A 27766-nucleotide genomic window follows, 5' to 3' on the forward strand; every position below is an offset into this window, starting at 1 on the left:
AGAAAATGCTGGAAAATCTCAGCAGATCCAACAGCAACTGTGGGGAGAGAATAGAGCCAATGTTTTGAGTCTAGATGACCCTTTGTCAGAGCTGAATCATCACAGTTTCGTTACAGCTCTGACAAAGGGTCATCTAGCCTTGAAACGTTGGCTCTATTCTCTCCCCGCAGATGCTGTCAGAGCTGCTGAGATTTTCCAGCATTTTCTGTTTTTGTTTGTTTCAGATTCCAGCATCCGCAGCATTTTACTTTTATATTAGAGCAATGGCAAAGGGTTGGTTTTCAAACTGGAGGAACATGTGCCGTGGTGTCCCCAGGGATTGTTGTTGGGTTCACTGTTTTATTAAAATATGTTTAAGGCCTGGTCTTGGCTATACAGCCATATAATTTTAAAGTTTGCAAATGATGCAGAACTCAGAAATGCGATGTAGTAAACAGTGAGGACAGTAACAGGCTTCAGAAAGACAAGGACTGATGGAATGGGATGACACTTGGTGATTGAAATGTAATGCAAAGGGATTTGTTTTGCTCGAAGGAATGATGAGAGGCAATATAAATTAATTTTAATTTTAAAAGAGGTACCGGACCCCAGAGATCCAGTGGTGCACATCTTTGACTGTGGTAGGACAAGTTCAGAAGTTGTTTAAAAGTCGTACAGATTTGTGGTTTTATGAATAGAGGCCTACAGTACAAGAGCAAAGAAGTTATGCCAAACCTTTAGAAATTATTGGCTAGGCCTCAGCTGGAATATTGTGGCTATTTCTGGACACCACACTGTGGGAAAGGGAAAAACAAATACTGGGTTATGGGGAAAGATTAGGGATGGGAAACGAACTTAATTAGTTCCTTCCGAATGGTCTTTTGTGCTGTATCATCTCAGGAATTAATGATAAATGATCCACTTTAGTTTAGAAGAATAATCCTGATGTTCTCCTATTGCAACATCTGATTGTTTCTTTATTTCAGCATTTCATCTGCACTACTCAATCTGGAAGTCCAGTCTATGTATTAATCACTTTTGGGGTGAAGAACTTTCTGTCATCAATTCTAAAATAGTCTTATTCTACTTTCACAATTGGAAGTAATTGTCTAGATTTTTAAAACATATTAACTGTCTTCTGTAGACTGCAAGATCACTTCTCAATACTCCTTCTAAGGGTGAAAAGTTCAAGTTCCTCATGTCATTCTTCAATAACTCAGACCTTTGCCACTACATTCTGTCTTGTGGCTTTTAATGTGATGGCTCTATTGTGTACGTAGGCACAGAAAATAGCACCTTTCTTAATTCCACTCTTCCTTTTCAGCAAGCTGCCATGCCAGAATGGGGCACCTGAACTATACCTGGCGATGTTTAACACAGATTTGATCACCATGGCACAAACCATCATCTCCTCAGACCGAAGGCTGCCAAGAAAAAATAGTTTACAGTCCAACTTTTTATATAATTTTTGAGATGTCTCTTTTACTTCCATTAATTCTCTTGACTTGCTATTAACTGCAAATGTGACTATTTTGCATTGTGTTTAAGTATATATCAGTGATGCAAATGAAACAACAGTCCTAATGTTGATTCCAGTGGAGTAAGAACAGCCGGGCCCGGGGATGGGGAAGAGCAATTGGACCCATGGATGGAGAAGAACAGTCGGAGATGGGGAAGATCAGTCGGGGATGGGGCAGAACAGTTGGGGATAGGGAAGAACAGTCAGGCCCATGGATGGAGAAGAACAGTGGGAGATGGGGAAGAACAATCGGGGATGGGGAAGATCAGTTGGGGATGGGAAAGAACAGTCGGGGGGGGGGGGGGATGAGGAAGAACCGTCGGAGATGGGAAGAACAGTCAGGCTGTGGATGTGGATGAACATGGGGAAGAACAGTCGGGGATTGGGGAAGAGCAGTTGCCGATGGGAAGAACAGTCGGGGGGTGGGAAGAAGTCAGGGGTGGGGAAAAACAGTCGAGGGGGTGGGGAGAACAGTCAGGCCCCAGGCCTGGAACAGTCAGGCTTTGGAGAATGGCGAGTGTGTGTCCAAAATGAGATTCGAGTAACACTCTTGAACCAAATGAGCAGCAACATTCCCCCATTAAAAATGACAACAGTAAGATCCAAGTATGTTTTTTAATAAGAGAATTTTAAAATAGTTAATACATATAATTAGAAAATATGTTTGTAACCAATACACAAAACAATCTATTTTTGTGGTTTGGCTCTCCAACACAATACAAATGTTTCTTTGGGGTTCCTTCAGTTCTCTTGGAAGGTCAAAAGGCGCGTAAGGTTTAGCAAATCCTGCTCTATCCAGTCTGCTATTGAGAGGTGGAATCCTATGGTAATTATTCAGGGACATAAATGTACAAACTACTCCCTCTAGAGGGACGGGGGATACGGTATACTCTTTAAAACCAAGTCCGATTTATGTTTTCAAATGAATCCGATGATGATATGCAATTGGTAACTGACGGCTGTTTTTATTTTGTGCTTTCGAAAGGGCCACTGAACGTCCGCCCCCCCCACTGGAGTTGCAGGACTTTGATCGGTGAAGGCAGTAAGCGGCAGGAGTGACTGGGAGAGGACGGTGTGGGTTATGAGGATGATGAGCTGGTTAATGTACAGCCGTGCGGCGGGGCCCAGAGCGCTGTTCTCTCTGCTCTCTGGGCGCTGCAGCGTCGCTCCCTTTAGACTGGCTGCAGCAATGGTAAGTGCGGGACTGACATTGAGTGTTGCAAAGACGCGGAGAGAGCGCAACGCTTCCCGGTAGCCAGTCAGCGCATTCTGAGCAAACAAGGGCCTCTCTGACACACACACACACTGTGGGGGGTGGGTGGATAATCTTTGGAAGAGAATGCACCGGGTTCAAGAGGAAATGCAGTAGATTTGTTTTTATCTGTTAATAAGTCTTTTCTTTGCACTCTTGGCTTTTCTCTAACTTTTTAAAATGTGGGCAGCAGAGAGATTTGCATTCAGCTGTCGGCTTTAACAGGCGTTAAAGGGGCACTGCCTTCGTGATCACACGTTAACGTTTTGCAATCCAGTCTCTTGCCGAGTTCGCTGTTTGGGACCAAATTAGCACCAGTGAATCCTACAATTAGTTTCAGAACCTTGAGTCAAAAGGGACAACTCGACCCCGCTCTTCATGCTTGTATGGAACGCCTGCTGAACACTGCAGCAGATGTTATGCCGCCAGGGTGTGATGTTCTGAAATTACATGGCCTCTAAATATTCTTCATGAAGACTGCAACACAAAGGCTATTTGTCCATGACTTTGACCCTCCTCAACTTCCCTCCAGCCTTGGACAGTGTCAGTTGCATCATTCTTCTCAAGCACCTCTTCTGCTGCACACTTAGAATCCCTACAGTGCAGAAGGAGGCCATTCGGCCCATCGAGTCCGCACGGACAACAATCCCACCCGGGCCCCCTCCCAACAACCCTGCATATTTATCCTGCCAATCTCTCTAACCTACGCATCCCGGGACACTAAGGGGCAATTTAGCATGGTCAATGCACCTAACCTGCACGTCTTTGGACTGTGGGAGGAAACCCCCGCAGCCACAGGGAGAATGTGCAAACTCCACACACAGTGACCCAAGCTGGAAATTGAACCCAGATCCCTGGAGCTGTGAGGCAGCAGTGCTAACCACTATGCCACCGTGTCGCCCAACTTGTTCCACTCTTGCCCACCTAATGGCCACCAAGACATTTTCATTAAATGTTTCTTTTCCTGCTTCCACAGCCCGACCTGCAGTGTCCACCAAAGATACATCCTTGATCCTTTCTTCCTCATCTAATATGCTTGGCGCCATCATCTGTAAACATGTTCCCTTGGCTGATCTCGATAATGCTTAACTCTACACATCCACTTCCTGTCCTAATCTGTCCACCATTACTGCGTTATCAGACTGCTTCCCTGATATCCAGGCCTGTGTGAGCTCCAATTTCCTGCATCTGAACATTGGAAAGATTAAAGTTGTTATCTTCACCCTCTGCCCCAAACTTTGTGGCCTTGCTATTGACTCCATACCACTTCTCAGCAAGGTGGCTAGTGGTATGCCTCAGGGATCAGTGCTGGGACCTCAACTTTTCACAATATATATGAACGATTTGGAAGAAGGAACTGAAGGCACTGTTGCTAAGTTTGCAGATGATACAAAGATATGTAGAGGGACAGGTAGTATTGAGGAAGCAGGGGGGCTGCAGAAGGATTTGGACAGATTGGGAGAGTGGGCAATGAAATACAATGTGAAAAAGTATGAGGTTGTGCACTTTGGAAGGAGGAATGGAGGCATAGACTATCTTCTAAATGGGGAAATGCTTAGGAAATCAGAAACAAAAGGGGACTTGGGAGTCCTTGTTCAAGATTCTCTTAAGGTTAACATGCAGGTTAAGTCAGCAGTTAGGAAGGCAAATGCAATGTTAGTATTCATGTCGAGAAGGCTAGAATACAAGAGCAGGGATGTACTTCTGAGGTTGCATAAGGCTCTGGTCAGACCCCATTTTGAGTATTGTGAGCAGTTTTGGGCCACGTATCTAAGGAAAGATGTGTGGCCTTGGAAAGGTTCCAGAGGAGGCTCACAAGAATGGTCTCTGGGATGAAGAGCTTGTCGTATGAGAAACAGTTGAGGGCTCTGGGTCTGTACTCAGAGTTTAAAAGGACGAGGGGGGATCTTATTGAAACTTACAGGATACTGCGAAACCTGGATAGAGTGGACGTGGAAAGGATGTTTCCACTAGTAGGAAAAACTAGAACCAGAGGGCAAAACCTCAGACTAAAGGGACGATCCTTTAAAACAGAGAGTCTTCAGCCAGAGTGTGGTGAATCTGTGGAACTCTTTGCTGCAGAAGGCTGTGAAGGCCAGGTCATTGAATGTCTTTAAGACAGAGATAGATAGGTTCTTGAATAATAAGGGGATCAGGGGTTATGGGGAAAGGGCAGGAGAATGGAGATGAGAAAAAAATCAGCCATGATTGAATGGTGGAGCAGACTCGATGGGCTGAGTGGCCTAATTCTGCTCCTATGTCTTATGTCTTGTGCATAACTCTTGGGAATATGTTTGCAATTTACTGTTTATTTGATCCCATGCTGAATTTCTGAGATCATCTTCTCGACATTACTGCCAACTTTCTCTCCTATAACTACATCTGCCTGCATCTTGCTTCAGTTGACCTGCTGCTGAAACCCTCAGCCATGCTTTTATCCCATTCCTCTCACCCTGTCCCCCCCCCTTCACATTCCAATTCATCTGGAATTCTGCTACTCTGCTTCTGTCCTGCACCGAATCCTGCTCCCCCATCACCCCATTTTTGTTGACCTGGTTCGGGGTTCCCTGACACATTTCAATTAGAATTCTCACCCCCTCTCTGTCTCTAATACCGTATAGCCCTCCCTCTACCCTAAACTCTGACCTCTTGTTCATTTTCCTTCTCTCTTTGCTTCACCGTGGCTTTGGGCAGCATGGTGGCACAGTGGTTAGCACTGCTGCCTCACAGCGCCAGGGACCCGGGTTCAATTCTGGCCTAGGGTCACTGTCTGTGTGGAGTTTGCACGTTCTCCCTGTGACTGTGTGGGTTTCCTCCGGGTGCTCTGCATTCCTCCTACTGTCCAAAGATATGTGCGTTAGGTTGATTGGCCATGCTAAATTGAACCTAGTGTCAGGGGGATTAGCAGGGTGAATGTGTGGGGTTGCGGGAATAGGGCCTGGGTGGAATTGTAATTGGTGCAAACTCAATATGCCTTCTGCACTGTAGGGATTCTATGATTCACTGATGGTAGGTGTGCTAACAGCTGACTGGATCCCATGCTCCGAGATTCCCATACCGCATCTGCCTTTTGTTACGATGATCTGTAAAATCCACATCTTTGATCAAATTTTTAGTTATTGCTAATATTTCCTATGTGGGCTCCATATCTATTGATGAGGTTTCTGTTTCGTGCTTTAGGGCAGTGCTGGGAAGAAAATTGAGATATAAATGTAAGTTGTCATTGACAATGGTGCAGTGGAGGGCTGCAGCTGTTTGGTTAACTGTGCTCCAGCAAACATTTCCTCATTTGCAGTTTGGGGTGGGCAAACCTCACCAAAAATAATAATGTTCTGGAAGCTTGATCATTCTTCACAATGTATTATGGTTTTAGTTATTAATCATAGAATCCCTACAGTGCAGAAAGAGGCCAATCGGCCCATCGAGCCTGCACTAACAACAATCCCACCCAGGCCCTATCCCCCAGAACCCCACACATTTACCTTGCAAGTCCCCCTGACAGTAAGGGGCAATTAGGCATGGTCAATTCATTTAACCAGCACATCTTTGGAGTGTGGGAAGAAACTGGAGCACCCGGAGGAAACCCACGCAGGCTTAGGGAGAACGTGCAAACTCCACACAGTCACCCGAGGCCGGAATTGAACCCGGGTCCCTGGCACTGTGAGGCAGCAGTGCTAACCACTGTGTCACCATGCCACCCATATTAGAATGATCAATTGTAAAGTTCTTTAACGTGTTTCAATTTGTAGAATTTCTCTACAATATTGTATTTTCACTGTAAATGAATTATACAATAATCACATCGTAGCATTGTAGCCACATTTATTTTGATTAAAAATTAAAATACTGGTTGAATTTCTATTTGCTTTGTAATTTTTTAGATCTTTGTACTATAAATACATTTTTGTAGTCTAAATTCTATGCCTTGTCTTGTACACCACTCTTCTTGATTAGCAGTGCAGCAACATGGAATCCAAGCACATAGTTATGGCTGATTTGAGTGTTTATCTTAGCAGAAAATGAAATTGGATAGGGCAGAAGGGCTGTTTGACTCCACTGCCTTCCATCCTTTTGCGTCCCCAGCCAGGTTTCCCCTTCTTATCCGGAATTCTTAATTCATACATTGGAGTAAGTCTGAATGCTGCTATTGCTGGAAAATGATGGAGACTTCAATGTGGGAGTTTAATACTTTAACCACTATAATGTCTGAATGCAGCAGATAGCTGTGTTTCACAAAATGAGTTAAAGATTGTAGTTACCATATGATTAGGTTTGTCATATATCAAAATGTTAGCATGAGATAATGTGCTATTTTGGATTTTGAAATCAGTTTTGAATTTTCAGTGAGAAAGAAGAATTTTGGATCTATTAAATAATCTTGGGTAATGTTTTGGGATTTATAATGCTGAATGTTTCCTTTGGTTCAGTTCAGTTGGCCACTCCTGTAAGTGGACCTTGCAATTCCTTCAAATCACATTGACTCTTTACTATTTACCTAGATATTAGGTAAATAGAGATAGCAGAATATGCACTTTGTGGTGCTTACTGTAAACCCACTAGACACATTTACTAAACAGGTAAATGCTACAAGTATAGCACTCTGTACATAACTGTACATTGGTCAAACAATTAAAATATTTTTCTTTGACTAACCTGCAATATGAAATGGACTCTTGACAGTTATTCTTTCTTAAATGGCATCCACTGCCACAGAATCTATGGATGTTGCTGAGTACCCTGATGGCTGCAGACAGTGTTTTTTTTGTGTAGTATCCCTCAAATAAAAAAGTCCAGAACATTGAAACAGTGTTTCTCATAAATTAATTTAGACATTCAAACATACGTAAGATTCAAAATTCGGTTTGGGCATACATGTACAGGTGATAAATCCATGTTTGGGTATCTTGGATGTTTGTAATGGAATGGCTTGGCATTTCAATCAGTCCCAAGCACTTTGATTAACCAAGACGAGTCCCTGTACCAGGGTCATGATAGCAATAACATGTTACATTGGCCACAATTGTGTTAATTGTATACTAAAAGAGTGCTTTATTCTATTTACTGGTGGGGATTAATTCGGACTCTTCTGTCCACTTTTAACCTTGTGTCGTCTCCGAGGAACAAAGAATCCAATAAGTCATCCGTAGACAAAATGCTTTATTTTTGTTGCATTTTGTATTTGTAACAATGGGACAAAATGGCTAGAAAAGGGGCTGTTTCAGTGGCTCAGCTGATCAAAGGTGATGAACAGCAAATACCTGAATGAACCCAAGTTTAATTGCCAGCCTGTAATAAATTATTGACGACTGCAACTCTGGCCTAGGATATAGAAAACTTTGGCTAGACTTCTTTCTATTGGTTAATGTCGTCTGCTGGAAGTGCATGGGAGCATGTGTATTGATATTGGGTTAGACTTACAGGTGCTCTCCCGTACAACAAAATAGCTGGCCAGTCCTCATTATTTATGTTCACGTGAAGAATGGGCTTTGGGGTGGCTAAACACCTGTTGAACTGTTTTCAGGAAGTAGTTAACTTTAAGTGGGAAGGGTTAATTGACAAAAAAGAGGATAACTAAAGTGTTGCAGGAGGATGACTGTGGGTTGAAATATGCTATATATTTGTCATTCTCTGTTTCACTCACTAAATTATATCACTTGTGGTACCCTAGAAAAGTGGCCTGACAGTAGCCAAGAATTTGTAGGGAGAGTTGCTAATGTATACCTCACAGGAGTATACCTATAGCCTCTAAATAGCTGGATATTTTGTGCAGCAGTTATTGTGACTAAGCTAACAAGCTAATGTTTGTATTATGATGCACAATTTTCTATATTTTTAAATAAGAAATGCCACCACAAATGTTTAAGTACATTTTAGAATAGGCTTTGAGTTGGGATAAATTTTACCTTTTTTGTGTTAATCACAAGTGTAATCAATTAGAAAATACATAAACCAAATTTGAAGTTCAGCTAACCTACTAAATATAACACACCTTTGATATAATCGACCTTTTCATCAATGAAACAGAAACAATATTTATAGTGAGGCTAAGGTTAACTGGCTAACTGAGTATATTGTTGGAATCACTTATTGAAGGTTTTTTCCGCTTTCCTTTGCTGATTCACAGCACACTCCATTCCTAACTTCGTTTAAAAACACGAGTTGGCTTCTGAATGGATTTGGAGTTGGAGAGCGAATTATCTTTTAGAAAATTATTTTGGCCTGAGGCTGTATTGTGAGGCAGTTAAGAACTCGTAAGTGTTAGATATTGGATGAGCAGAAAATTTCTTCGTAATTAAATTCTTGGGAGACTGAAGCCATTGTTTTTTCCCTGGCTCCAAATGCTATTTCCTAGCTGCCAACTCTACCCTGGCAACCACCTGAGTCTGTCTGTAACCTTTGTGTTATGTTTCACACCCAGGTCACCTTCTGACTCAAATTTGTGCCGTTGCTAAGACCATCTGTTTCCATTTCTAACATTGTTCAACTTCTTCCTTGTCTCAACTCATCTGCTGCTGAAGTCCTCATTCAATCCTTGTGTCCCTCTTGACTATTCCAACTCAGTTCTGGCTGGTCTTGTGTAATCTACTCTCCATAAACTTGAGGTCATCTGAAACTCTTGCTGCCTGTTTCTTGACTCTCCCCCTGTCCCTGTATCACTGCTGTGCTCTCTGACCCACATTGGTCACGCAACGTCTTGATTTTAAAGTTTTCATCCTCATTTTAAAATTTCTCCATGGCCTCACTCCAGCCTCTCTGTTTATCCTCCCCCAGCTCCATTACTCTCCGAGATACCTGCACTGTTCTAATTCTGGGCTATTGTACTTCCCTGATTTTAGTCGCTCCACCATTGGTGACCGCTCCCTTCACTCACCAATGCCCCCAGCTCTGGAATGCCCTCCCTATAGCTCTCTGTCTCCCTACCTCACTTTCTTCATTGAAAAGTTTATTTATTAGTGTCTCAAGTAGGCTTACATTAACACTGCAATGAAGCTGCTGTGAGAATCCCATAGTTGCCACGTTCCGGTGCCTGTTCGGGTACACTGAGGGAGAATTTAGCATGGCCAACACATCTAACCAGCTCGTCTTTCAGATTGTGGGAAGTAACTGGACCACCCTGAGGAAACCCCCGCAGGCACGGGAGAATGTGCAAACTCCACACAAACAGTGACGCAAGCTGGGAATCGAACTCGGGCGCTGTGAGGCAGTAGTGTTAACCACTGTACCGCCCTAAGACACTCCTTAAACCTACATTTAGGTAGTCTGGCCGAATAAAGAAACACGTTAGCTTAAAATTGTGAAGTGAAACTTGTGCTTTTCAATTTATTTCCAAATGAGAAATCTTGGATAAAAAGTAACATTGTTTTCTTTTAACTTGACAGCTTTTATTGTCAGGACAGTTTTGGTGACTAGAGCTTGTTACTCTGAAATTAAATATTAAGCATAGAAAATTGACCATTGGCAGGAAAGTAGCTGCTGTATTATTAGAGCAAGTAGTTAATTACACTACTGTGTAAAGGAAGTTGCAGCTGAGTGACCTATAGACAAAAGAAGTGATACACCAACAAAACTTTAGCGCAATAAGAACAGTGTACTCTCTACATTTGCAGAGTTTTTCTGTTAATTTCGAAGAGCGTAAACCTGATCTAAATTTGTTTACTCTAAGACTGGAACAATGCTTCAGCTCCCACACAATTCAGTAAAATATTATCCTTCTCATTCCTGACTGGTTAGTATTGGTTTTATTTTCTAATTGTTGTTAAGGTATAAAAACATAAGAAATAGGAGCAGGAGTAGGCCGTCTAGCCCCTCGAGCCTGCCCCACCATTCAATAAGATCATGGCTGATCTGAAGTGGATCAGTTCCACTTACCCGTGATCCCTATAACCCCTAATTCCCTTACCGATCAGGAATCCATCTATCCGTGATTTAAACATATTCAATGAGGTAGCCTCCACCACTTCAGTGGGCAGAGAATTCCAGAGATTCACCACCCTCTGAGAGAAGAAGTTCCTCCTCAACTCTGTCCTAAACCGGCCCCCCTTTATTTTGAGGCTGTGCCCTCTAGTTCTAGTTTCCTTTCTAAGTGGACAGAATCTCTCCACCTCTACCCTATCCAGCCCCTTCATTATCTTATAGGTCTCAGCCTTCTAAATTCCAACGAATACAAACCCAATCTGCTCAGACTCTCCTCATAATCAACACCCCTCATCTCTGGTATCAACCTGGTGAACCTTCTCTGCACTCCCTCCAAGGCCAATATATCCTTCTGCAAATAAGGGGACCAATACTGCACACAGTATTCCAGCTGCGGCCTCACCAATGCCCTGTACAGATGCAGCAAGACATCTCTGCTTTTATATTCTATCCCCCTTACGATATAGGCCAACATCCCATTTGCCTTCTTGATCACCTGTTGCACCTGCAGACTGGGTTTTTGCGTCTCATGCACAAAGTAGAGTGGAGTGGGTGTTTTTTTTTGCGGGGGGGAACGGGTGGTTCATAGAATCCCCACAGTGCAGAAAGAGGCCATTTGCCCCATTGAGTCTGCACCGAAAACAATCCCACCCAGGCTTTAACCTTGCAACCCCACACATTTATTTACCCTGACAATCCCCCTGACACTAAGGGGCAATTTAGCATTTGCCAACTAACCTAACCGGCACATCTTTGGACTGGGAGGAAACCCGAGCACCCAGAGCAAACCCACACAGACACGGGGAGAATGAGCAAACTCCACACCTGAGGCCAGAATTGAACCATGGTCCCTGGCGCTGTGAGGCAGCAGTACTAACCACTGTGCCACCGTGCTGCCATGGTTTCAGCCAGGTCCTAACTATCTCAGATGGACAGTGCAAGATCAGCTTCATGTTAACTACATGCATTTAGAATTGTAGTGGGGCAGAACAACTGGACTCGGAGAGTTGAACACTTTAGACTTGTCTGTGTTAAGTTTCAGGTGTTCACTTCAATAACCGGCACTGTATTAGATTTCTGTGTTGCAATGCTTTTTTTTAAAAAAGATCTCAGATTTTGAGTTCATTTGACAATTTCAATAGTTGCTACTTAAAGGCAGTTGCAAGTTTAGAAGTTTTATTAGTTGCTTCTAGTTGAAATGATTTGCCATCTTGTGGTGATTTTAAATTACTGCATCAGATTAAAGACTTGCTGCTGAGGCATTTTACACCCTCTGTAAAACATATACAAAAAAATCCTTACTTTATTCACTATTAGTACATGAATTCACATAGCTTTGGTAGAATGCAAAACAGCTGAATGTATGTTATTTTTGGAAACCATTTCTTCTCCTAAGGCACTGGATACTTTTGTTACCTTCCTCCATTTTAAAAATAGCAAATGTTGACCCTGCTATCTTTACAAATTATTACTCTATTGCCAACCTTCTCCTCTCTAAAGCTGTTGAACAAGTTGTCACTTCACAGACTCGTGCCCCTCTTTCCGGAAAATCCTTGCTTAAATATCACTGAAATGCCAGCAATCAAAGACCTCATTGACATCCCATGTAACTGGAATTGTGTGAACTTCCTCAACCCTCTTGACCTTTCTTTAGTTTTTGAAACAGTTGATCCCTCAATCCCCTACCAAAGCCCCTTCTCCATTGCCGGACTGAGACTAACTATGCTTGGTTCCACTCTTACCTATCCAGTCATAACCAGAGTATTTCCAGTGATTTCCATTTTCTCAGTACTTACATCACCACTTCTGGCGTGTCCAGCCAAGGATGTATCCTTTTGATCGCTCTTATTCCTCATCTACATCTTTGCCCTTAGCAGCATTGTCCAAAGACATGAAGCCAGTTTCCTCACATATAGAACATAGAACATAGAAAGCCACAGCACAAACAGGCCCTTCGGCCCACAAGTTGCGCCGATCACATCCCCACCTCTAGGCCTATCTATAGCCCTCCATCCCATTAAATCCCATGTACTCATCCAGAAGTCTCTTAAAAGACCCCAACGAGTTTGCCTCCACCACCACCGACGTCAGCCGATTCCACTCACCCACCACCCTCTGAGTGAAAAACTTACCCCTGACATCTCCTCTGTACCTACCCCCCAGCACCTTAAACCTGTGTCCTCTCGTAGCAACCATTTCAGCCCTTGGAAATAGCCTCTGAGAGTCTACCCTATCCAGACCTCTCAACATCTTGTAAACCTCTATCAGGTCACCTCTCATCCTTCGTCTCTCCAGGGAGAAGAGACCAAGCTCCCTCAACCTATCCTCATAAGGCATGCCCCCCAATCCAGGCAACATCCTTGTAAATCTCCTCTGCACCCTTTCAATGGCTTCAACATCTTTCCTGTAATGAGGTGACCAGAGCTGCGCGCAGTACTCCAAGTGGGGTCTAACCAGGGTCCTATAAAGCTGCAGCATTATCTCCCGACTCCTAAACTCAATCCCTCGATTAATGAAGGCCAGTACGCCGTACGCCTTCTTGACCGCATCCTCCACCTGCGAGGCCGATTTAAGAGTCCTATGGACCCGGACCCCAAGGTCCTTCTGATCCTCTACACTGCTAAGAATGGTACCCTTCATATTATACTGCTGCTTCATCCCATTGGATCTGCCAAAATGGATCACCACACACTTATCCGGGTTGAAGTCCATCTGCCACTTCTCCGCCCAGTCTTGCATTCTATCTATGTCTCGCTGCAACTTCTGACATCCCTCCAAACTATCCACAACACCACCTACCTTGGTGTCGTCAGCAAACTTACCAACCCATCCCTCCACTTCCTCATCCAGGTCATTTATGAAAATGACAAACAGCAAGGGTCCCAGAACAGATCCCTGGGGCACTGCGCAACACCACTCCATCGCTATTTTCAATCCTTCACCCCTACTTTTGTTCCTCCAACATGTCTGCTGTCAGATTGCTTGTCTGACTTCCAGATTTTTAGGACCTAAACATGCTCTACTAATCATGGGGAAATGGAGCCATCGCTCCTATCCTGTGCTAGAAATCTATACACCAGCTACTTCCCTTCCGAGTTAGCTCACACTAAATCAGATTGCTTGCACACGCAGCATCCCAATCAAGTCTAAGCTGAGCTCCAATCCCACAGCCTTCGCATCATATCGATAGTCGACTTTCACCTTCATGTGTTTACCTTCCTCAACCACTGCTTTAACCCACCTACAGCTAAAACTTCATCCATACCTTTACCAACCTCAAGATCGACTATTCTGATGATCTCCAGGCTAGGCCTCCATCCTTATAAACACCCATTCATCCAGAATCCTGCTGCCTGTGTCTTAATGCAAACCAAATGATCTTCAGTCATCATGCCAGACTGTGCTGATCTGCATTTTCTCCTAATTCTCCCATGCCTCCAGTTTAAAATGATAATCCTCCTGCAGCTGCTCTGTGACATCCTTGACCCTGGCACTAGGGAGACAATATACCATCCTGGAGTCATGTCTATGGCCACTGAAACACCTGACTGTTCCTCTAACTAATGACTCTCCTATCCCTATTGCTCTTTCTTCTTGCTCCCCTCCTGTGCAGTTGAGCCACTCGTGGTGCCAGAAACCTGGCTCTGACTGCATTCCGTCCTCATCAGCTTCCAAAATGGAAAACCGATTTCTGAGCGGGATTCCTGGGGTCTCCTGAACTACCTGCCTGGTTCAGTTGGATTGCCTGCCAGTCACCCATTCCCTTTCTGCTTCCAGACTCCTCAGCTGCAGTGTGACCATCTCTTTGAACATTCTATCCGCATAGCTCTCAGCCTCACGGTTGCGCCACTGTGATTCCAGCCACTGTTCAAGGTCTGAAAGAAGTCTCACAACACCAGGTTAAAGTCCAACAGGTTTATTTGGTAGCACAAGCCACAAGCTTTCGGAGCGCTGCCCCATCATCAGGTGAGTGGGAGTTCTGTTCACAAACAGGGCATATAAAGACACAAACTAAGTTTACAAAATAATGGTTGGAATGCGAGTCTTTACAGGTAATCAAGTCTTAAAGGTATAGACAATGTGAGTGGAGAGAGCATTAAGCACAGATTAAAGAGATGTGTATTGTCTCCAGCCAGGACAGTTAGTGAGATTTTGCAAGCCCAGGCAAGTCGTGGGGGCTACAGATAGTGTGACATGATCCCAAGATCTCGGTTGAGGCTGTCCTCATGTGTGCAGAACTTGGCCATCAGTCTCTGCTCAGCGACTCTGTGTCGTGAAGGCCGCTTTGGAGAACGCTTACCCGAAGATCAGAGGCTGAATGCCCGTGACTGCTGAAGTGTTCCCCAACAGGAAGAAAACACTGGTGTTGTGAGACCTCTTACTGTGCTTACCCCAGTCCAAAGCCGGCATCTCCACATCAAGCTCTGAAACCCAGAGCTCGAGTTTCTGCAGCTGGCAGCACTTCCCAAACATCTCGGACACCAGTAGCATCCACAAGTTGCCACATATTATAGGCTACACTTTCCATTCAGTTGAGCTGCCCTGTCCCAGCCTCACACTATCTGTAACCCCCACGACTTGCCTGGGCTTGCAAAATCTCACTAACTGTCCTGGCTGGAGACAATACACACCTCTTTAACCTGTGCTTAACCCTCTCTCCACTTACATTGTCTGTACCTTTAAGACTTGATTACCTGTAAAGACTCGCATCTCAACCATTATTTTGTAAATTGAGTTTGTGTCTTTATATGCCCTGTTTGTGAACAGAACTCCCACTCACCTGATGAAGGGGCAGTGCTCCGAAAGCTTGTGGCTTGTGCTACCAAATAAACCTGTTGGCCTTTAACCTGGTGTTGTGAGACCTCTTACTGTGCTTACCCCAGTCCAAAGCTGGCATCTCCACATCAAGCTCTGAAACCCAGAGCTCGAGTTTCTGTAGCTGGCAGCACTTCCCAAACATCTAGGACACCAGTAGCATCCACAAGTTGCCACATATTATAGGCTACACTTTCCATTCAGTCGAGCTGCCCTGCCCTACCCTACCTTACATCCCTTATGTTAACTTTACCTGTGGATACTTAGTCATTGTGTAGTGTGAGTTCTAGTTCCTTTTCCATGTGTTTCCATGTCATGCATGCCTTGTCATATAGAAGAAGATATTAACGTTCCGGTGAAATGCCATTTTATGTCAGTTCCTCTTTAATTGTCCTTAATGGTTTACATTACTGAACGTGTGTTTATTTATTATTATGTCCATATTTATAAATGGAGATCTTGCTGAACTTCTTGTAATTAGGTGGGGTTCGTTAATGACCTGTGTTTGATGTTCTTTTAGATGTCACAGACCCAGTGGTTATCCCCAGAGGAAAGGGAACAGCTTCTACCAGAATTAAAAGCAGCCGGGTGGGAGGAGGTTGAAGACAGAGACGCACTTTTTAAGGAATTTTTATTCAAGAATTTTAACCAGGTGCAGTATTTTGTAATCTTAAAAATAATTACTATGACTTGGCAATAATCTACTCAGAAACACGTGCATTCTTTTTCTCCGTGTAAAACTCATGTCAGAAATGAGGACTGGGATTATCCTGTCCTGTCGAGGCAGTACGTGCCGCGGGAGAATCAGCAGCCTGCAGGATGGTGGGTGGGGCTGGAAAATCCTGACCCAGAAGTTTGTGATTTATCTGGTTTGATCAGTATCTACAAGTATCTGAAAACCTTCATCAGTGAATTGTTCAATAATAACTAGAATGAAATGAATTGAAGCTTGTATTGAGATGATGTAGGGCTGAAAATCCTCCTAATAATTTCTGTCAGTCTGAAAACAGGCATTTTTACTTGTGGCAAAATTGATAGGAGGAATTGGTGCATTAGAGCCCTGCTTTCCAACCTCCAGCATCTGGGTCTAAAATTAGTGCAGACCAATGGGATGAAAATCTCCAATCATTGGTTTATGAGCTAGTAATGGACTATCATAGAATCTCTACAATGCAGAAGGAGGCCATTTGACCCATCGAATCTGCACCGACCACCATCTCACCCAGACCCTATTCCCGCAATCCCGCATATTTACCCTGCTAATTCCCTGACACTAGGGTCAATTTAGCATGGCCAATCAACCTATCCCGCACATCTTTGGATGGTGGGAGGAAACCGGAGCACCCGGGGGAAACCCACCCAGAAACGGGGAGAATGTGCAACCTCCACGCAGACAGTGACCCAAGGCCGAAATTGAACCTGGCTCCCTGGCACTATGAGGCAGCAGTGCTAACCACTGTGCCACCATGCCGCCCTCGTAATGCCGTTTGATTCTTGACCTGTTCAGAGTTACCTAATCTTATCTGGTGCTGCAGTCTGCATCAGTGTTCCAGTGATGGGAGGGGACAAATGCATCTCGATGGTTACTCTTAGTTTCTATTGGAATATGGTATGCCAATCTTTGGCGAAAAGAAGATTGAGCCCAGCACGAAAGTCACCGATATCATCGATAGTCACAAGTGAGGTGCCTGAAGATTGGAGGGTTGCAAATGTTGTGCCTTTGTTTAAAAAGGGCTGCAGGAAAAGCCTGGGAACTACCAGTGAGCCTCATATCTGTGTGGGTATGTTGTTGGAAGGTATTTTGAGAGGACTGATTAGGGACAGTCAGCATGGCTTTTCCACTCGGCGTGAGTGGAAAATCATGTCTCACAAATTTAATTGAGTTTTTTGAAGGGGTAACCAAGAAGGTAGATGAGGGCAGTGCAGTTGATGTTGTCTACATGGAGTTTATAGCAAGGCCATGTACTGCATGGTAGATTGTTGCATAAGGTAAATCTCACGGGATCCAGGGTGAGGTATCTAAATGGATACAAAATTGGCTTGATGACAGAAGCCAGAGGGTGATTGTAGAGGGTTGTTTTTCAAACTGGAGGCCTGTGACCAGTAGTGTGCCTCAGGGATCGGTGCTGGGTGCACTGTTATTTGTCATTTATATTAATGATTTGGGTAAGAATATAGGAGGCATGGTTAGTAAGTTTGCAGATGACACCAAGATTGGTGGCATAATGGACATTGAAGAAAGTTACCTCGGATTGCAACGGGATTTTAATCAATTGGGCCAGTGGGCTGACGAATGGCAGATGGAATTTAATTTAGATAAATGCGAGGTGATGCATTTTGGTAGATTGAACCAGGTCTGGATTTACTCAGTTAATGGTAGCATGTTGGGGAGAGTTACAGAACAAAGAGATCTAGGGGTACATGTTCATAGCTCCTTGAAAGTGGAATCACAGGTGGACAGAGTGGTGAAGAAGGCATTCAACTTGGTTTCATTGGTCAGAACATTGAATACAGGAGTTGGGACGCCTTGTTGAAGTTGTACAAGACATTGGTAAGGCCACACTTGGAATACTGTATACAGTTCTGGTCACCCTGTTATAGAAAGGATATTATTAAACTAGAAAGAATACAGAAAAGATTTACTAGGATGCTACCGGGACTTGATGGTTTGAGTTATAAGGAGAGGCTGGATAGACTGGGACTTTTTTCTCTGGAGCGTAGAAGGCTGAGGGATGATCTTATAGAGGTCTATAAAATAGTGAGGGGCATAGATCAGCTAGATAGACAATATATTTTCCCAAAGGTAGGGGTGTCTAAAACTAGAGGGCATAGGTTTAAGGTGAGAGGGGAGAGATACAAAAGTGTCCAGAGGGACAATTTTTTCACACAGAGGGTGGTGAGTGTCTGGAACAAGCTGCCAGAGGTAGTAGTAGAGGCGGGTACAATTTTGTCTTTTAAAATGCATTTAGATGGTTACATGGGTAAGATGGGTATCGAGGGATAAGGGCCAAATGCGGGCAATTGGGACTAACTTAACGGTTTCAAAAAAAGGACGGCATGGACAAGTTGGGCCAAAGGGCCTGTTTCTATGCTGTAAGCCTCTATGACTCAAATTACACCACAGTGATTTAAGTGAGCTATTTTTTGAGGTTATTGTGTGAAGAATGGGCAAGACATCAGAAGATTGTTAGTCAGTGGACTGTAACTCTGCAAACAAATCTGCATTTTACAAAAAAATCCTTCTTTCTGCTGGTTGTGAGTTTAATTAGTGTATTATGTTTGGGGAAGTCGTAATTCAGTTTTCATGTGGCATTTGTGATGATGTCTCTAATTTGGCACTAATTTGTTCTTGGACTCTGTGCAGTCCAAAGTAGCTGGAGACTGAATGAAGCTGGACTGTTCCATGGCAGCGTGTACCCTCTCCAGCATTGTCGAAAGACTTACCTGGGATGTTGGTTCTGAAGAACTGAACATTTCTGATACTACAGAAATGCTTTTTGCACTGAAGACAGATCTCCATGTTTTGTACCAGGAACAAAGGTGCTGATCCAGCCTTCCCTCAGCATTCTGTAACTAATATACAGTCTAACGGTAAACCATTAAAGTCTCCAGTTGGAAAGTGAAGGGTGGTGGGAGCATTGGAGAAGGTTGTAGTCACTTGCCATGTAACATATTTCATGTTTCCTCACAACCAAACCAAAAAGCATGCCACGAGTTTGACAATCACATTGACAGACATTCATATTTTAGAAACTCCGATTGCTCTATTAATATGAAGGAAAAAGGCTGTTTAATTAAATATATACTTGTATTTCACGTGTTTTGCCAAGTAAATAACTTTTTTAACTGATATACAGCAAGTTTAAATAAACTGGAGTACAGCAAGAAGCATGATGAGATTAACGGGAGTTATTTTAAAGTTTGTCTCAAATTACTTTGCAGTAATGCTTTGTAAGCAGAACTTAACTCTGTAAATTTCATGTATCTAAAGATTGATACTGATATATTCTGTAAACACAAGAGCTTCGGGCAGCTGTTACGATAACACAGCATGAAAGAAAAGCTGATGTGACTTTGCATCCAGCACAATAAACCAGGGCCCAAATTGCATGAATCCAGACACGGGGGAGAGAAAAGAAAGTCAGCAGCACCCCAATAGAGATGGCTGGAGGTAGCGCGCTGTGTACAATTCTGGTTACTACAATACAAGAAGAATGTTATCATGTTAGAGAGGGTACAGAGGAGATTTACGAGGATGTTGCCAGGAATGGAACACTATAGCCATGAGCAAGGATTTGGATAGGCTAAGGTTGTTTTCTTTGGAACACGGGAAGTTGAAGGAAGATCTACTGGTGGTCAAAATTGAGGAGTCTGAATACAGGAGGGACCTACCTTTCTTGGCAGAGCGGTTAATAATCTGGGGTTACAAAGTTAAAATCATTGACAGCGGGATTATGAGGGGAGTTGAGAATTTGTTTTAACTGGAGAGTAATGGCGGTGGTCTCGCACTCTCTGCTTGAAAAGGTGGTAGAGGCAGAAACACTCATTACATTAAAAAAGACTTGGATATATACTTGGAAGTGCTGGAACTCGAGGGCTATGGCAGGGCCCGGGAGAGAGGGATGCAGATGGTCCTAATCACTGAGGCCCGTGCTTCCAAGGGGCACAGGCTCATTGGCCAAGTCTGTAGGGTTGTCTGGAGATTGGGGCACCCTTCTCTGAGAAGCTGGCCTTGCTGGCATCTTTAGATCCTGCATGTCTCTTTCCTGGTGGAATCACCCCAAGCTCAAAACAAATGTCCAAGTGCGGGTTGATTGTGATCTGGATTGTGCTGATCTGGTAGGAATCGCACTGCTTTTCCCACCAGGGCAACACTTTGGGAGAATTACGCTTGGTCCCCAATTCCCTCCCCACCTCTGGTGACCAAGTCTTGGGGCGTAGTCTTTCTAGCTCTCCTTAAGTGAAAGGGAAAAAAAAGATTTTATTATTTATCTCTGACACCTGGCACTTTTTCATGATCAATTTTATTAATTAACTTTTCACACTATCAATTTATGCCCTGAGCACCAAGTCTAGGTCAAAATTTGCAGATGATAAAATTGGGAACATTGTCAACTGTGATGAGGATAGTCTTGAACTTCAAAAGGACAGGGACATGTTGGTGGATTGGGCAGACAAGTGACAGATGAGGTTCAATACAGAGAACAAAGAAAATTACAGCACAGGAACATGTCCTTCGGCCCTCCAAGCCTGCACCGACCATGCTGCCCGACTTAACTAAAACCCCCTACGCTTCCGGGGACCATATCCCTCTATTCTCATCTTATTCATGTACTTATAAAAGTCACTACCGTATCCGCTTCCACTACCTCTCCCGGCAGCGAGTTCCAGGCACCGACTACTCTCTGTGTAAAAAAATCTGCCTCGTACATCTCCTTTAAACCTTGCCCCTCGCACCTTAAATCTATGCCCCCGAGTAATTGACTCTTCTATCTTGGGAAAAAGCTTCTGACTATCCACTCTGTCCATGCCTCTCATAATCTTGTAGACTTCCATCAGGTCTCCCCTCAACCTCTGTCGCTCCAGTGAGAACAAACCAAGTTTCTCCAACCTCTCCTCATAGCTAATGCCCTCCATACCTGGCAACATCCTGGTAAATCTTTTCTGTACCCTCTCCAAAGCCTCCACATCCTTCTGGTATTGTGGCGACTAGAATTGAACACTATATTCCAAGTGCGGCCTAACTAAGGTTCTATAAAGCTGCAACATGACTTGCCAATTTTTAATCTCAGTACCCCGGCCGATGAAGGCAAGCATGCCATATGCCTTCTTGACTACCTGCATTGCCACTTTCACTGACTTGTGTACCTGTACACCCAGATCCCTTTGCCTATCAATACTCTTAAGGGGTTTTGGCATTTACTGTATATTTTCTATCTGTATTAGACTTTCCAAAATGCATTACCTCACATTTGTCCGGATTAAACTCCATTTGCCATCTCTCCGCCCAAGCCTCCAACTGATCTACATCCTGCTGTATCCTCTGATGGTCCTCATTGCTATCCGCAAATCCACCGAACTTTGTGTCGTCCGCAAACTTGCTAATCAATCCAGTTACATTTTTCTCCCAATCATTTATATATATTACAAACAGCAAAGGTCCCAGCATGGATCCCTGAGGAACGCCACTTGTCACAGCCCTCCATTCAGAAACGCACCCTTCCACTGCTACCCTCTGTCTTCTTTGACCGAGCCAATTTTGTATCCAGCTTGCCAGCTCACCTCTGATCACATGCGACTTAACCTTCTGCACCAGTCTGCCATGAGGGACCTTGTCAAAGGCCTTACTGAAGTCCATGTAGACAATATCCACTGCCCTACCCTCATCAATCATCTTTGTCACTTCCTCGAAAAACTCGATCAAGTTTGTGAGACACGACCTCCCCTTCACAAAGCCATGTTGCCTCTCACTAATACGTCCACTTATTTCCAAGTGGGAATCAAGCCTGTTTCAAAGAATCCTCTCCAATAATTTCCCTACCACTGATGTAAGGCTCACCGGCCTGTAATTACCTGGATTATTCTTGCTACCCTTCTTAAACAAAGGCTATTCTCCAATCCTCTGGGACCTCCCCTGTAGCCAGTGAGGATACAAAGATTTCTCTCAAGGCCCCAGCAATTTCCTCCCTTGCCTCTCTCAGTATTCTGGGGTATATCCCATCAGGCCCAGGGGACTTGTCTACCTTAATGTTTCTCAAGAACCCCAATACCACCTCCTTTTTGATCTCAACATAACACAAACTATCTACACATCCTTTCCCAGACTCATCATCCACCAAGTCCTTCTCTTTGGTGAATACTGACGCAAAGTTCGCATTTAATACCTTGCCCATTTCCTCTGGCTCCACGCATAGATTCCCTCCCTTGTCCTTGAGTGGGCCAACCCTCTCCCTGGATACCCTCTTGCTCTTTATATATGTATAAAAAGCCTTGGGATTTTCCTTAATCCTGCTGGCCAATGCTTTTTCATGACCCCTTTTAGCCCTTCTTACTCCTTGATAGAAGTGCGAAGTGATTTTTATTTTATTCATTCGTGGGACATGGGCGTCGCTATCTGGCTGGCATTTATTGCCCATCCCTAGTTGCCCTTGAGAAGGTGGTGGTGAGCTGTCGCCTTGAATCGCTGCAGTCCATGTTCTGTAGATTGACCCACAATGCAGGTAGGGAAAGAATTCCAGAATTTTGACCCAGCCACTGCGAAGGAATGGCGATATATTTCCAAGTCAGGATGGTGAGTGGCTTGGAGTGGAACTTGCAGGTGGTGGTGTTCCCATTTATCTGCTGCACCCTTGTCCTTTTTAGATGGAAGTGGTCATGAGTTTGGAAGGTCTAAGGATCTTTGGTGAATTGCTGCAGTGCATCTTGTAGATAGTACACACTGCTGCTACTGAACATCGGTGGTGGAGGGATTGAATGTTTGTAGATGTGGTGCCAATCAAGTGGGCTGCTTTGTCCTGGATGGTGTCAAGCTTCTTGAGTGTTGTTGGAGCTGCACCCATCCAGGCAAGTGGGGAGTATTCCATCATACTCCTGACTTGTGCCTTGTAGATGGTGGATAGGCTTTGGGGAGTCAGGAGGTGAGTTACTCGCCGCAGTATTCTTAGCTTCTGACCTGGATTCATTTTGGAAGGCAGAAAGTGGAGAGAGAGTATAAAGTAAAGGGAGAAACTCTAAAGGAGGTGTAGGAATAGAGGAACCTTGCTGTATATGTATGTAAGTCATTGAAGGTGGCAAGGCAGTTGAGAGAGGTGAATAAAGCATATTTTTAATAGGGGCATTGAGTGCAAAAGTAAGGAGATGACTTTGAACTTGTATAAGACACTAGTTAGGTGTTTAACTGGGCACCATACTTGAAGAAAGATGTGAAAACTTTGGAGACCATACAGAGGAATTGCAGAAGAATGATGCCAGGGATAAAAAACTAAATGTGAGGATAGATTGGAGAGATTGGAATTGCTTTCCTTTGAGAAAAGAAGGTTGAGAGAAGATTTGATACAGGTATTTAAGTTCCTGAGGGATATGGACAGGGTAAATAGTAAGAAACTGTTCCCTCAAGAAATATCAAGAACGAGAGGGCACAGATTCAGAATAATTGGCAAAAGTCGTAAAAGTGATGTGAGGAAATAATTTTTCATTCGAGGGTGGTTGGAGTCTGGAACAAACTTCCTGAGAGGGTGATGGAGACATCTTCACTCAAGGCATTCAGAAGGGAAAAGAGTCATACAGACTCGAAATGTTAACTCTTGTTTCTTTCTCTCCAGGCCTGCTGATGGGGTTTTTCCAGCATTTTCTATTTTTATTTCAGAGTTCCAGCACCTGCAGTACTTTGTTCTTATTCAACAGGGAATTGGATTGCTATATGAAAAGAGAGAAAGTGCAAGCTTGTGGGAATAAGGCAGAGGAGTGGGACTAATTGGAATGCTCTTTCAGAGAGCAGTGCAGATTTGATGGGCCAAATGGCCTCCTTCTGTACTGTAAAGATACTATGATTCTTATTGCGTTGAAATTGATTTTATTTTTGGCTCAGCAAGACGTGTATGTTTTCTGGATTCTGTAACTTTTTTCTTTGAAATTCACGTTTAATGTTGTGCCAAGCCAGATCTCAGGCAGCTGCTGTTGGGTTTCTTACTGAAGGGGAATGTAAGGCTCACAAGGAGACTGGCAAAAGTGGTTATTTTTATTCTAGTGGAAACGGGAAGTGTTGCAAATGATCAGTGTGTCAGGCGGCATCTACGTAGAGAGAAACAGCTCAGTGCCCCTTTGTCAGAACTAGTGGCACGGTGGCACAGTGGTTAGCACTGCTGCCTCACAGCACCTCACAGCGGGTTCAATTCCGACCTTGGGTGATTGTGTGGAGTTTGCACATTCTTCCCGTGATTGCAAGGGTTTCCTCCGGGATTCCTGGTTTCATCCCACAGTCCAAAGATGTGCAGGTTAGGTTGATTGGTCGTGATAAATTGCCCCTTAGTGTCCAAAGATGGGTTAATAGGTGGGGTTGCAGGGCTAGGGCCTGGGTGGGATGCTCTGTTGGAGAGTTGGTGCAGACCCGATGGTCCAAATGGCCTCCATTTGCACTGTAGGGATTCTATGAATGGTGCATGTCTTTGTCCTGAAGCATTCGCTCTGTTTCTGCCTCCACAGATGCTGCTTAGCCTGCTGAGTATTTCCAGCATTTTCTGTTTATATTTCAGATTTCCAGCATCTGCTGTACTTTGCTCTCCTATTATATGCTGCATGCTGTGCGGTTAGGTTCAATTTCAAATGAGAAAATATTTATCACTCAATGTAAAATGTAATTTTTCTGTTAACGTTGGTTCTAATTTGCTGGAAGGTTTTTGCCATTTTTACGCATGGAAGTAAAATCAAGAGTTATGGGCCAATGGAATCTGTCACTGTTAGTTCAAGATAATATCATTTGTACGTAGGATTGTGTTTATGGTGCTTGTGAGGTTCAAGTCTTTTGGATGTTGCTTTCTGGTTATTGCATCGGCTTTGATTCAAAGGAGAGGGGCAGGTTGCATAATATGAATGACCAAGTTGTGTGTAGTTGCTTTACAAAACCGCGATTGTAAAGTGTAACCTACTGAAATCTGAGCTTTCAATGGGCTTTCTAAATGGAGGTTTGGAGTTCAATAGCCAAGACGTTTTACTGAATCTATATAAAACAGTTCGACCCCACTGTGATTATGGTCCCCAATGCTGGGAACCTAAAGGATGTGAGGGAGAGGGTTAAAGGTGGGCTGGGGGAATTAGGGGCTCTGAAACAGGAGAAGCATCAGGCCCGTGATTTCTCTCCCTGGCCCTGGGCTATCGACCAAGAACTGGAAAATGAGATCAGTGTGAATAGCTTTCGCAGCTGCCAAAGATATGGTTCAAATGGCCTCCTTCTGTGCCATAATCTTTCCATTTTGAATGAGGTTTTAAATTTGCTGAAATTGATTCGCTGATTCAGGTGAATTGAATTGGCACCAATGTACACGTTCCAGTACACTAATTCCATCAACTGCTCTCGCACACTTCCGCTTTCTCTCTGACTGTCTCTTTGTTCCTCATAAAAGAGTTGACAGGATTTGTAAATTTTATACCGCTTTTACTACCCCTCTCCTCCATTTCTTGGATCCAGTGAAATTTTATGGCTACCTGGGACCCCTAATTGTAATAACGCTCTGACTTAAAAGATCCTGATTTTTGTGCTGTTACACATACAAAGTATAGAGGGTGGTTGTGCTTCCTCTTTAATTGAGGGACTTACTCTGAATCCTGCCCGATTAAAGGGGGGTGGAGGGCAGGTTGTTTTACTGGATGGAAGATGCAAGATGTTCACACCTCTGGACAATGTCAGGAATATCTGTGCTGAGTGAGGGTAGACCGTTAGGTCAGGATTTCTAGGCCTCGCTCGTCCCGAAACCAGAAAATCCCGCCCGAGGTCAACGGACCTTTCCATGATCCGCCCCTCGCCCGCTCCGATTCCCGCGGCAGGCAGAATGGAAAAATTCGCCCTTGGCCTCTAAATCTCCGAGACAGGTTTTAGGAATGTCAAGTTTTCTCAACGGTCATACTTTAAACTGTCTATTTAATTTCAACGTAGATGGAGCCTAGGGACTAAAGGATAGCTAATTAACATTTCTTTCTGGATGCTAGACGCACATGATTTCCCTTGCCATGGACTTGGGATTTGAGCAGGAAAGAGTCCATGGCAAGCTTTTGTAGTAATGTTTTATAGGGTTATGTGAGATATATCATGGAGCCTGAAAGGAATAGGTAAGTCTGCAAGAATCTGAGAGGGAGAGAGCAGAGAATAGAGGCAGCCCAGCCTCTGTTGTTCATCACATAGAATGAGGGTGGGAACTTGCACTCTGATTGAAGAGACCAAGTTCGCGAGGATTTAAATGGGGCTGAAAAATTCACCTAGGTTTGGGGAAGGGGAGGAATTGGCAAGGTAACCCTCACTGTCAAAGTCAGTTCGGGGATTAGAAATTATCCAGCTGGAAAGGGAAAAGGAAGCAAATCATCAGGAGCTAAGAATAACTTTGGATGGGTTCCTGGAGAATGAATTGTCCACTTAATAGACAGAGTAAATCATAGAATCCCTGCAGCGCAGAAGAGGCCATTTGGCCCATCGAGTCTGAGACAGCAGTGCTAACCACTGTGCCATTAAAGTATAACCCTGGAGGGAGATTTTTAGTAATTTTAAAAGGGAGATTTATCTGTAGTGTAGAATTTAAGTTGCCTACAGAAAGTGTTTAGTCATTGTTTTTAGTTTAGTTACTACAGTAAAAGTCATAAAATTTGAAATGTTATTGTGTGATGATATATTTTTAAAAGATATATAGGTCTGCAAATTGCATCAACGCCTACTCTGCCACTCAAAATTTCAATGGGCTAACATGCTTTCACGAATGAGTAATATAACATTACTTCAACAGTCTACTGTTCGTCTTTGTGTAGGTATGCCTGGTTTTCTATCTTGGACCCTACCATCAGGCATTCACTAAAATCTGCTGCATTTTTTAGAAACTTAGAAGATAGGAGCAGGAGGAGGCCATTTGGTCCTTCGAGCCTGCTCCGCCATTCATCACGAACATGGCTGATCACCCAACTCAATAGCTTAATCCTGCTTTCTCCCCTGAAGCTTTGATCCCATTCGCCCCAAGCACTATGTCTAGCCGCCTCTTGAATACATTCAATGTTTTTGCATCAACTACTTCGTGTGGTTATGAATTCCACAGGCTCACCACTTTGGGTGAAGAAATGTCTCCTTATCTCTGTCCTAAATGGCCGACCCCGAATCCTCCTTGGTTCTGGACTCCCCCACCATCGAGAATCCTCTCTGCATCTACCCTGTCTAGTCCTGTTAGAATTTTAAAAGTCTTTATGAGATTCCCCCCTCATTCGTCTGAACTCCAGCGAAAACAATCCTAACCTAGTCAATCTCTCCTCATACATCAGTCCCGCCATCCCTGGAATCAGCCTGGTAAACCTTCGCTGCACTCCCTCGAGAACAAGAACATCCTTCCTCAGAAAAGGAGACCAAAATGGACACAATATTCTAGGTGTGGCCTCACCAAGGCCCTGTATAATTACAACAACACATCCCTGCTCCTGTATTCGAAACCTCTCGCAATGAAGGCCAACATACCATTTGCCTTCTTTACTGCCTGCTGTACCTGCATGCTTACATTTAGTGACTGGTGCACAAGGACACCCAGGTCCCACTTCACACTCCC

General features: G+C 43.9%; 1 protein-coding gene across 1 annotated transcript in view; it reads left to right on the plus strand.

Annotated features, from left to right (window-relative positions):
• The first annotated feature begins 2357 nt into the window (after nucleotides 1–2357).
• The window catches only part of LOC144505085 (pterin-4-alpha-carbinolamine dehydratase 2), a 60587-nt gene continuing 35178 nt past the window's right edge, over nucleotides 2358–27766 (plus strand). Inside the window, exons 1-2 of the mRNA XM_078230875.1 lie at nucleotides 2358–2690; nucleotides 16000–16131. Of these exons, the coding sequence (XP_078087001.1) occupies nucleotides 2580–2690; nucleotides 16000–16131 (243 nt within the window). The 5' untranslated portion in view covers nucleotides 2358–2579. The remainder of the gene's footprint in view (nucleotides 2691–15999; nucleotides 16132–27766) is intronic.

Source organism: Mustelus asterias, chromosome 16 (assembly GCF_964213995.1).
Source record: "Mustelus asterias chromosome 16, sMusAst1.hap1.1, whole genome shotgun sequence".
NCBI classification, from domain to species: Eukaryota; Metazoa; Chordata; class Chondrichthyes; order Carcharhiniformes; family Triakidae; genus Mustelus; species Mustelus asterias.